Here is a 12352-nt window from a genome sequence, read left to right on the forward strand (position 1 = left end):
TCATCTGACATCTATTCTCTTTGGTTTCCTCTGACCTACCTCTCCTACCCCAGCGGAATAAATCTCTCCCAACTCAGTGCTCCAGAGCCCTGGGGAGGTGCCGAAAGCTCATCACACTGACTTACCTTGGCTAGTTGGGTAAGTGTTTTCCCCCCACTGGACCATGAGCTCCTTCAGGGTAAGAGTACATCTTGCTCATCTCTGCAGCCGGGATGCCTAGCACGGGGCCTGGCCCATAGCAGGCCTTTGAGAGGTGCTGATCCATTCATTCATTCACTCAGTCACTCAGTCACTCAGTCACTCAGTCACTCACTCACTCACTCAATAGCTGTTTGGCACCTGCCACATGCCAGCTAGAGCAGCAGAACAGCTTCATCCTGAACATGAACATAGTCATAAATGTGTGTTGTTACATGCCACTGAAGTTTGGGTTGGCTTGTTTTGCAGCACTATTGTGGTAACTGCTGACTATTACACTTGGCCCTGCGGAGCCTCAGATTTCCTGAGAATGTCTGGCCACTTCCCATATCTGGTCACTAGGATTGGGGTGAGGCAATGAGGCAGCTCCGCTCCTCTTCCTGGGAGGAGCACGTCTTCTGTCTCTGCCATCACCCCCTCCCCAGTGCCCATCCTGACACTGGGCACCAGAGGGTACCAGCTGCTGCTATAGAATAAATGAAGAATTCAGAGCCACAGACAAAGGTGGGGAAAATTATTCTGTTTTAATTAAACTGACTGAAGAAGCCAGGACACAGACAGAAAGAGACTAAGAACAGACTGGAAATAGTTTAGAAAAGAAATGAAAACCGATTGCAGAGATGTCAGTGCTGGGCGGAGCGGTGGGAGCAGGGGCCGAGGCTTCACGTCAGCTCCAGGACCACTGTCAGGGCGAGCACCAAAGTGAGCCGGACGCCAGGAGGGCCAGAAGCAGAACCTGTGCCGGGCGGCAGGGTCAGAGTCAGGGTCAGGGTCAGGGCTGCTGACCCTGATGGGTGCAGCAGGGTGTGGATCCCCGAGTGGCAGAGCTTCAGAGGGCCCCCCCACAAAGTCTGGATTCAGCAACAGGATGCGCTGGGTTCAAATCCCAGCTCTGCCCCCTGTCCCACCGAACTCGGTGGGACCCTTTCCCTATCCCAGGGCTGCTGGGCTGAGCCTGGTGGCCATGGGATCATCCAGTGGGGACCAGGTGTGGGGGCCTCTGTTGTGAAATGTGTGATTGGCTCACTGTGAGGAGGGGAGGGCTGGTGGGCTGGGGAGCAGTGTCTGGGTGCCATGGGGGTGGTGCTCAGGTTGGGTGGCAGCCCAGGGAGGACAGTATCGATGTCTCCAGCCAAGGCACCTGACTGTTCTCCCCGATGTTCTATGGAGTGGTCAAGAGCCCGGGGTGGGGGGCACAACTCTAAGGTCAATGCTGGACACATCCTCTTGGGGCCAGGGCGCTAAGTTCTCTGAGCCAAGAGAGCTAGAGTCATTGTGGATAGTGGTTGTGGGGCAGGGGAGGGGGCACACTAGGTCCCTGGAAATCCCCACTGGCTGGTTTGGGGTGCTGAGTCCCCCCTTTATTGCATCAGCACCCACTCCTGACCACCTTGGACCCAGACCGCTGAACTAGAGGACAATTGCCTGCCTGAGGCTCGAGGGAAAGGCAAGGGTATACGAAGGGGCCGCTGGGGCGACCAGGGCGTCCTGGAGCCTTGCAAATCACTTGCTTTTAAGCAAGCAGCTCTGAGAGTGAGGACTTACCATTGGAGTCCTCTGTTCCTCTTGCAATATTTGGGTTTTCTGTTGGGAAGAACAGAAAGAGAACCAGATGGGGGCAGCATTCAGAACTTGGGAAAGGAGCTCCCCTGTACCCAGCACCTGCCATGTGGTATCATGCACGTGATCTAGGTACAGCTGAAGGCCTCTGTGGGGGGCGGGTAGCATCAGCCCCATTTTACAGATGCAGAAACTGAGGGAGGTTAAGTGCTTGCCCATGGTTGCCCAGCTAGGAAGTGCTGGGTCTGGGATTTGACCCCAGAGCTCTCTGGTTTTCAGCACTGAACTCCAGTATTTCGTGTAAGTCATCCTCTCAGGGCAAATTTAGGGGACCCGGGCCCTTGATGCTCCCTCCTCCCTGGGACAGCTCCGGCCAGGGTCACCCCTGGTCATCCTTCTGGGCCCCAGTTGGGGCGGCATACCAAATACGATGAGCCGGGTGTGTGTGTCGGTGGAGCCCAGGGGGTTCTGGGCCGTGCAGCGGTACATGGAGCCGTTGAGCTCGGCGGGAACCCGCTCCAACACCAGCTCCTTCCCATCAAACTCGGTGCTGCCGTCCAGGAGGCGGCTTCCAACCCGTGTCCATGTGAACATGGGCTCTGGGAAGACTTCATTCTGTGTGGGTCAGGGCAGGGGGGAGTCGGGTCACAAGAGGAACAGGAAGGGGCCAGAGGCCTCTGGAAACACAAGGCCATCCGATGGGTTGGGAATGGCTGCCCGGAACCCAGGAAGAGAAGGACTCTAGGACTTGACAGGACATCAAGGTCCACGAGCTATGTCTGCTGTGAGTTCTGGACGGGTCAGCAAACATACGTGCAAGTCTTGCCATTCCTCGTCAAAGCCAATTCTGCCCCACAGACCAGGACACCGAGGCCCGCTGGCTGAGCTGGAGGTCAAGCACGTGCTACCCAGGAGGCCGTGCCCACCGGTGCCCCTCCCACCTCCCATCACCCTTCCAGATGCTCAGGGAGAGGCCGACCTGAAATCCATGCACCAGAATCCTCACTGTGTCCCCAACCCGGGCTCTGCTGGGTGTCATCATGATTTTGGGTCCTTTGGGGGCAACTGTAAGGAGGGGAAAGCCAGGTCAGAGAGGTGTACGTAGGTACGGGGAAGGTGAGACTAAGCGAGGAAAGGAGGCACAGGGAAAATGGAAGAGAAAGTTCCAGTCCAGCAGTGAGCATCCTTGGGATCAGCTGCCACTGAGCCAGGAGCTCTGAGGATGCCCGTTCTTTCATTCACACCTGTGTTCATTCATACCCAGTCCCGGAGCCCCTGCGATCAGTCAGAGCCTGTCTGAGAGCTGGGCATTCAATGGTACCCAGAACATGATGTCTGCCCTTGCGGGGTTCACTCTCAGTGGGGATGAAAGACAAACACAAGCCAGCGTGACCACGGTCAAGGCAGAGAAACCCAGTGGGCGGTGGAGTCAGGGATGCCCCAAAGAAGTCTACCCCAGAAACGACTCAGCTGCAAATGGGGGAAACCTGTTCCCACAGCCCTGCCTGCTTGAGGCACCCCAAACTCCCACCTGCACTAAACCCTGGGGAGGCGGGGCTCTGCCGTTACCATCCCCTGCCTGGCTGGGTTAATTAGGCCCAGAGAGGGGCAGTGACTTGCCAAAGGTCACACAGTGAGGAGGAGCCAGGATAGAACTCAGCTCTCCTCCCCTCCGCTCCTTGCGCTCTCTAGGTAATCTGCGCAGTAGGGTTTTTTGGGAATCCCTAGATTGGAGGCAGCGGGGGCGGATGGGGGGAGGTAGACAGGTGTGGGGGGACCACCTCCTTCCATGGGTCTTTGTCCTCCTTGCCCCGTTTCCTCACATTCTTGTATCACTTCTTTCAAGGCCCTTTATAGCTTGAGCTTGGGGGTCACGACACCCGGGGCCTTGCTATCCTGTGCACAAGAGGGCAGCAGGGCTGGGAGAGCCGCCGGGACCTCGGAGCCTGTCCACTCAGGTTCAGATTGGGAAACCGAGGCACATGGGTAACAAAGGGGCTTATCCAAGGTCACCCACAGAGCTAATTTCCCATGTTTCCTGCGGCTCTTTCCCCCAGATCCATGCATTCAGTCATTCAACAGGTAAGTCCGGAGCCACTCCCGTGCCTGACTTGGGGCGGGACTGGGGGGCGCCTGCCGCCCCGGGGCTTACACTCCAGCAGGGCAGACGTTCGTGCGTGAACAAGGGCATAGACAGGAACCATGAGAACGTCCGCGTTCTGCAGTCACACCGAGCGTGAGTGGTGGCCAGAGTCTCTGACATTTCAGCTGAGACATGAAACTCATGAGGAGGGTTCCAGGGGGAGGGAACAGCCGGGACCCGGGCTGAGGCCGAAGGTCAGGGGCTTGGGGAAGGGGCTTCCCAGGCCGGAGGAAGGCCGCAGGGTTTTGAGCAGAGAGCCACGCTCCGTGCCTTCTCTGTGAACACCTTCCAGGGGAGGCAGCAGGAGAAAAGCTTTGTCCTAGGCCCTGCAGCTGGCCTGGGATCGCCCCCACCCGGCCTTGCCTCCTCCCTAGCCTCCCCTTCCAACTCGGCTCTCCCAGCAGAAATCAGAGAGCCAGCAGATGTGGGTGGTCTCCCAGGCCCTGCCAAGTTCATTCTCTGAGAATGAAATTAAAGGACTATTAATTAAACCTCGAGCCAGGCGTCTGAAGTGCCACGTGGGGCTGCAGGCAGCATGGGTGGAAGACGGGGAGCGCGGGGAAGTCTTCGGCTGCCGCCTCCGCCAGCCAGGGGAGAGGGGTGGAGAAAGGAGCCCTGACCCAGGACACCCAGGGCACATTCTGGTCTAGTGCACGTGCCCTTGGGCCTGTCACTTCACCTGCTCTCCGCCTGTGCCCAATGGCAACAATGAGAGCAGCTCCTGCCCACCCAGCTATGCTGGTTGTTAGGAAGGCGGTGAGTTGGTGGGCTAACATTTACTGAGAGCCTACTGTGTGCCAGGCCTTGTGTATCACCTCGTGTAACTTCCCAACCTTCTGGATTGTCCCTGTAAGGAAGCCAAGGCCTGGCAAGGTGTGGGATGGGGAGTCAAGAAGCTTCCTCCCCTTCTTTATTAACCCTCAAGGCTGTGAAGCGGGTTTGCAGGTGGGAGCCCTGCATAGGGGAGGGTGGCCCTGGGTTGTTTTGTGTGCTCTTTGTGTCCCGTTGGGATGGCACTGTCCTGCTGCAGCCAGCAGAGGGTGCCCAAGGGCACCCCGCCGGAGAAGTGTGAACCCCTTTCCTGTCCAGGTCAGATTGCTCACTGCCCTGTGTGCCAGAGACCCCACCTGATCCTTCAGGCCGAGGCCTGGGCCTAGTGACTGAGGGGAGAGGGAGCCTAACATGCACGAGGCCCCATTTTAGGCCTATCACCCATCCTGGTGCTTATGAGGCTGGGTACCGCAAAACCCATTTTGCGGGCCATAAACCTGGCCCTCGGGAGGGTCGTGGCTTGCCAGAGGTCTGGCCTTGCCACAGGCAAAGAGGTGGCAAGAGCAGGGCTTGGTGGCACACAGGTCTTCAGAGGGAGGCCCGGAGGCTGAGGGTGGTGGGGAGAAAGGGGAGGGCGGAAGGCTGTCTTCCACTCGGGCAGCCAGACTCCCTCCCTGGCTTTCTGAGCTGCCTGTTCCCAAGGACTCCTATGTGGAGCTGACCCGAAGGACAGTGGGGGGCAGGAGGGGGGTCTGCTCCGCCCTCACTCTGAGCTCCATCCTGGCAGCTGTTGACCTACCAGCCCCTTTGCAGCAGATGGGCCTCCGCAACCCCCTCACTGCCTATCAAATGTTGCTTCTACAAGCCAGGCACACTGCTGTCACCCTCCCCACTCCCACCCCCACCCTGAGAGCCCCCAGAAGCTCCTGGCAGCTGAATCCTGCCCCCTTCCTTGCCTGCTCCTAAAACACAGCACTGAGAGTGACCAAAAGGAATGTTCTCAGCCCCTGGACTTTTCCTGCTCTCCGTCGCTGGATACACAGAAAGAGTGGGGGTCCAGAGACCCAGGGTTGGGGCCTGGCCTTCTGCTCTCTGACAACCTGACTTGGATGTGTCAGTTCAGATTGTTGGGCCTCAGTCTCCTTACTGAGGAGTGGGGAGAATAGGCTACTGCACTATTTGAGGAGTTGCTCTGAAAATAATAATGGGGGACAGATAGGAGGCTATAATATGACATGCAAAGTGGTGTGCATCTGCCCAGGGGAGTGCAAAAGATCCTGATTATATAAGCTGCCCTTGTTACCTCTTCTGAGCATTCTGCTGCAAGAACAGCCTTGTGAAATCTCATGGAAAAGTCCCTCTAGGCTTTTCCAGGAATTCTGGGTGTTCACTAAAACATCCATCCATCCATTCACCTACCCACCCACTCATCCATCCATCCACTTACCCATCCGTCCATCCATCCATCCATCCATCCATCCATCCATCCATCCATCCATCCACTCACCCATCCATCCATCCATCCATCCATCCATCCATCCATCCATCCACTCACCCATCCATCCATCCATCCATCCACTCACCCATCCATCCATTCACCCACCCACTGACTCATCCATCCATCCATCCATCCACTCACCCATCCATCCATCCATCCATCCATCCATCCATCCATCCATCCATCCACTCACCCATCCATCCATCCATCCATCCATCCATCCATCCATCCATCCACTCACCCATCCATCCATCCATCCATCCACTCACCCATCCATCCATCCATTCACCCACCCACTGACTCATCCATCCATCCACCCACCCACTCACCCATCCATCCATCCATCCATCCACTCACCCATCCATCCATCCATCCATCCATCCATCCATCCATCCATCCATCCACTCACCCATCCATCCATCCATCCATCCATCCATCCATCCACTCACCCATCCATCCATCCATCCATCCATCCATCCATCCATTCACCTACCCACCCACTCATCCATCCATCCACTTACCCATCCATCCATCCATTCACCCACCCACTGACTCATCCATCCATCCACTCACCCATCCATCCATCCATCCATCCATCCATCCATCCATCCATCCATCCACTCACCCATCCATCCATCCATCCATCCATCCATCCATCCATCCATCCACTCACCCATCCATCCATCCATCCATCCACTCACCCATCCATCCATTCACCCACCCACCCACTCATCCATCCATACACTTACCCATCCATCCACCCATTCACCCACCTACTGATCCATCCAATCCATCCATCCATTCATCAATCCACACAATCATTCATCCATCCATCCACCCACTCATCCATCCATCCATTCACCCACCCACTCATCCATCCAATCCATACACCCACCCACTCATCCATCCATCCATTCCTCCATCTACTCACCATCCACCCATCTACTCATCCATCCATCCATCCATCCACTCACCCATCCATCCATCCACCCACCCATCCACCCACCCACTCATCTATCTATCCATCCATTCACCCACCCACTGACTCATCCATCCATCCACCCATATAGCTACCCATCCATCCATCATCCATCTATTCACCCATCCACTTATCCATCCATCCATCAATCTACCCACTCATCCATATACCCATCCATCCATTCATTATCCATCTAACCATCCACCCACCCACCTGCCCACCCACCCATCCATCCATTCATCATCCATCTATCCATCCACCCACCCTCTCATCCATTCATCATTTCATCATATCACTCATTCACTCACCCACGTAACAATTTTCCTTCCATCCATCCATCCATCCATCCATCACAAACCTACCCATAGACCTACCATTCCACTCACCCACCCATTCATTCATTTGCTCTATACATGTAGTTCTTTATTGTACACCTAATCTGTGTCAATTACTATGCAGGGCAATGTAGGGGATACAATGATGGATAATAACAATAGCTTATATTTACTGAGTACTTACTCTGTCTGTCACTATGCTAAGCACTTTGTACATATTTGCCTTATTTAATCTTCACAACAACCCAGAAAAGTATGAATTATTAAACAGGTGCTTACTAAGTAACATGTTAAGGATTGTTCTGAGCCTTGCACCATGTGAACAAGGCAGGTAGAGAAACTGCCCACACGGACTTTAAATTCCAGTGGGGGATCCAGGGAATAAAGAAACACATAACACACCCGTAGGTGGAGATAAATGTAATACCAGAAAATAAAGCAAGGCAAGGAGTTGATGGGGTCAGGAGGAAGAGGCTGTTTGAGATAGGGTGTTCAAGGAAAGACCTGAGCAGAGGGCTTGAGACTATCTGGGGCAAGATTATTCTAGGCAGAAAAGAAAGCCAGTGCAAAGTCACAGAGGGGGGCCTGAGCTGGGCGTAGTCACAGAAGAGTGAGGAGGACCCCGTGGCTGGAAGAGATGGAGCAGAGGGGGTGATGGGTGAACACTGCTGAGATTTGGTTTTAAATATAATGGCAGTCTTACAGGGAAATGCACTCTTTTTAAGAAAACAATGTGACGAATCTTAAAGTGAACACCTATGTAACCACCATCCCAAACTGAAGGTTCCTTTATGCCTCCTTCCATCCTCCATAGGCAAATACTGTTCTGACTTCTATCACCAGAGATTTTATGTTCTAGAAGTTTATTACATAAATGGAATCATGCTGTATGTACTCTGCTGTCTGGCTGTTTCGCTCGGGATAATGTGTTTGAGCTCTGTCCCCATTGTTACATATAACAGGAGTTCAATTGTATTGATGAGAAGTAGTTCCTGGTACAAATATATCATAAATTTGTTCACCCATCTTCCTAATTATGGACATTTGGTTTACTTCTAGTTTTTATGGTTGCTGTTGTGATGAATAAAGCAGCTACGAACATTCACGTCCAAATCTTCGTGGACATACGTTTCCATTTCTCTTGGGTAAACACTTGGGAGTGAAATTACTGGGTCATAAAGTAGGGGTATTTTCATCTTGGTAAGCAACGGCTAGAGTCCACCGTAGTGGTACTGTTTTACATTCCCAGCAGCAACGCGTGAAGGTTCTGACCGTTCTGCGTCCTCGTCGGCATTTGGTATCACCAGTTTTTCCAATGCTAGCCATTCTAGTCCCTATGAAATGGTATATCTCTCTGAGGCCTTAGTCTTCATTTTCCTGGTGAGTAATGATATTATGCACCTTTAAAATGCTTATTGGTCCTCTGTATGTATTCTTTTTTTTTTAAATTGAGCTGTCTTGTCATTACTGATCTGTAGTAGTTCTTTATATATTCTGAATACAAGTCCTTTGTCATATATCTGTCTTGAGAGTATTTTCTCTCAGTCTGCAAGTTTGCCTTTTCATGTTCCTAAAGGTGCCTTTTTATGAGCAGAGGCTCTGAATTTTGATTCAGGCTAATTTACCCAGTTTCAGTTTTTCATTTGGTGCCTTTTGTGACCTTTTAAAGAAATCCTTGCCTACCTCAACGTCACAAAGCTATATTCCCATGTTTTACTTTAAAAGCGTTATGCTGTTGGGTTTCACATTTAGGCCTGTGATCTCAAATTAACTCTTATGTGTATGCGAGGTAGGGGACTGGGGTCATTTGTCCTTAAGTGTCTCCGGTTGTTCAGAGCTGTCTGTTAAAAAGACTTCTCTTTCCCCATTCAACAGCCTAGGGGCCTTCATCAAAAATCAATGGACTCTCTCTATGTGGGTCTATTTTTGGACTCTATTCTGTTCTATCAATCTATTTGTCTGCCATTGGAGGGTCTGGGGTGGGTGTGTATCTGTGTCATGATCTGATTTATACTTTAAGTAGATCAATCAGGACAAAGAACAGAAAAGGACAAGAGTAGGCACAGAAAGATCAGTCTGGGGGCTACCGTAAGAATCCAGATTAGGACTGACAGCGTTCGGTTGGGTGGTCGGAGAGGACTCCGTGAGAAGCGGCAGATGTGGGACAGGTTCTGAGGTGGGGCTGCCAGGGCTTAACGCTGGCTTGGAGGTGGGGTATGAGAAAAGAGCTGGAGAAGTGGGTGACTCCAAGGGTTCTGGCTCCATCAATAGGAAGAATGTAGTTGCCACCCTCCATCCATCCATGGGACCTCCTTCCATCCTCCATAGGCAAACACTGTTTGGCTCTTAGAGGGGTGAGCTTGCACCAGGCATAGTCTCCTTGTGGGGAGTGGCACATCCCAGCAGAGGGAACAGCACAGATCACAGAGTGGCGTGCTCTGATCTTTGCCGGCCTGATAGAGTCCAGAAATAGACCCGCATAGAGAGAGTCCACATGGTTGGATTCTGTGCCCTGAGGTTGTCTCCCTGCCCCTCCCACAAGCCCCCGGCCATGGCCAGAGTGCAGGGGGGCCCTCCACTCCCTCGGGACCCTCTGGTTCACAGCTCTCTCCACGGGTTACACCTACCAGCTCTGAGGGGCCTCACCACAGGCCCAGCAGGTGGGCAGTAGAGTACAGTGGTGAAGAATGTGAGCCTGGGGTCAGACCTGGCTGGGTGACCTAAGGGGAGGTACTCCAAGGCTGGCTCCCCTCACTTATGACATGGGAACGAGGACAGCGTCTCTCACTGCCCCAGAGGCTCACTGCACAGGCTCAAGGAAAACTTGTGAGGAAATCATCTTGCATAGAGCCTGGCTCCTGGCATTCATGAGGTCCCAATTATTCGCTCCATTCAACAGGTCAGAAAACTGATGCTCAGGGCCCTGAGGCCTGAGGTCACACCAACAGACAGCAGCCAAGGGTGGGTGGGAAGCCAGCCCTAGGGGCTCTACTCATCCACCCAATTTGGCCCCTGAACCTTGGTGGGCCTGCTGTGTCCCCCACTTCCCTGAGGTGCACACACATGCCCGGGCATGCCCATTGCCTGTCAGTGGGTTTTGCCCTTGCTCTGATGATGGAAGGTGGGGTGCCCGCCAACATGGCTCCTGTCAAGGGAACAGTCTGGGATCAAGGACAGGGCAGGAGAGTGCTTTAATCTGGCTTAGGGTGCAGTGGGGAAGGGGGTGGGGCAAGCCCGCGCCAGCACCCCCTCGTCACTGTCACCGAGGTGTGAGACGTGAACTGCAAGCTTACCCCTCTAGTTGCTCTGAAGTCCTTGTCTGGTCTTTCTCGCTCTCAGTGGGGGTGGGGCAGGACACCATCCAGGGAAGCCAACCCTTAGGCAAGAGGGGCAGGGGATGGCTTTCCTGGGGGAAAAGCAGCCCAGTGAAGGCTGAGGCTTCTCTGCTTCCCAGCCAGGAGCAGATTGTATCTTGAGGATGGGGAGGTTCAAATTCGAGAAAGAACAGGGGGAAACACAGAGGGTCCAGAGAGAGCGGTGCGGGAGGCCTCTGGGTTGACAAGGTCCCAGCACATAGCACCGGGCCCGGCTGTGGGGGCTGCTTGTGAAGTCTTTATGGAATGACAAGTGAACAGTGCTCGGGGGGCAGGGGCCCATGCCAGTGGGTTCGTGAGGAGGCACAGTGAGAGGTCAGGAGCAAGACCCCAGGGCCACGCGGTCTGCCTCTGAACCCTCGTCTGCTTACCTTGAGCAGTTACTGGTTCAGCAAACTTCTCTGACTCTCCTTATTCTTGACCCTGACTGACCGATTCCCCCCACCTCTTGTGTTCCTGACCCTGTCCAGCAAATTCCCCGTAACCCCCCATGTTCCCCGATCCAGCTCAGCAAACCTGCTAAAGAACCTCAGCTCTGGGGGTGCCTGGGTGGCTCAGTCGGTGAAGCGTCTGCCTTCGGCTCAGGTCATGATCCCGGGCTCCTGGGATCGAGTCCCCCATCGGGCTCCCTGCTCGGCGGGGAGCCTGCTTCTCCCTCTCCCTCTGTGATCTCTCTCACTCATGCTCTCTCAAATAAATAAATAAAAAATCTTAAGAACCCCAGCTCCGATCTCAGTGCCTGATGCCCATTTGCTCCATTTCCTCCCCATGTCCGTGTTGGCCAGCAAGCCAAGGACCCCGCGCCCAGGCTCCCCACCACCCAGCTCCGCAGGGGGGCCTGCAGCACGGCACCCACCAAGTCTTACCCAGCGTGACCTCTGCCTGCATGGGCATCGACAGGGCTGGGTGCTTGACCTCACAGCTGAAGAGGGCGTCATTGTCGATCTGCGGGTTGAGCGCCCAGGTGAGCAGGGCACGCACCTCCACGGTGCCGTCACTGCCCGGGGCGTGGCTGTGGCGCAGGAAGTAGATGGGCTCATTGCTGTGGACCCAGCGTGGGAACTCGCGGCTCACCACCGTCTCTGGGATGTTCTCGGTGGTGGGCTGGAAGAGGACGCTGGGGTCTGGGGTCAGGCTGCGGGCGGGGTGCTCTGTGTAGGGTCGCCCACCCCGGTTCTCAGGGTCCAGCAGGGACAGCGACCTCTGCATCTTGGTGTCATCTAGGTCACGGTGCAGGAGGCTGCGGAAGGGCCTGCTGTCCTGGAGGGGGTCAGAGCTTGCAGCCGGAGGCTCGGACAGGGGCACTGCCTCGATGGGTTCCCCGTCGCGTTTGAAATAAACCTGAAATTGCAAGGAGGGTGTGGGAGAGATTTTGTGGGAATGACCTGGACCTCCGCATGGCATCTCAGAGGAACCGGCCACAGAATGCCACGTCTTCCAGGGCCTCCTCCTCCTTCCGGGGGACTCCCTGCCTTCCTTTCCCTCCAGCACCCC

The 12352-nt window shown here is 54.5% G+C and overlaps 1 protein-coding gene across 1 annotated transcript in view; it reads right to left on the reverse strand.

Moving 5' to 3' along the window:
* Positions 1-860: 860 nt before the first annotated feature.
* IGSF21 (immunoglobin superfamily member 21) overlaps positions 861-12352 on the reverse strand; it is a 234813-nt gene continuing 223321 nt past the window's right edge. The window contains exons 6-10 of the mRNA XM_028108599.2: positions 11725-12199; positions 2738-2823; positions 2181-2373; positions 1744-1782; positions 861-934 (exon numbers count right to left, since the gene is read on the reverse strand). Of these exons, the coding sequence (XP_027964400.2) occupies positions 861-934; positions 1744-1782; positions 2181-2373; positions 2738-2823; positions 11725-12199 (867 nt within the window). The remainder of the gene's footprint in view (positions 935-1743; positions 1783-2180; positions 2374-2737; positions 2824-11724; positions 12200-12352) is intronic.

This window comes from Eumetopias jubatus, unplaced genomic scaffold (assembly GCF_037043125.1).
Source record: "Eumetopias jubatus isolate StellerSeaLion01/CBP00866 unplaced genomic scaffold, mEumJub1_p1.0 scaffold_4, whole genome shotgun sequence".
Lineage (NCBI taxonomy): Eukaryota > Metazoa > Chordata > Mammalia > Carnivora > Otariidae > Eumetopias > Eumetopias jubatus.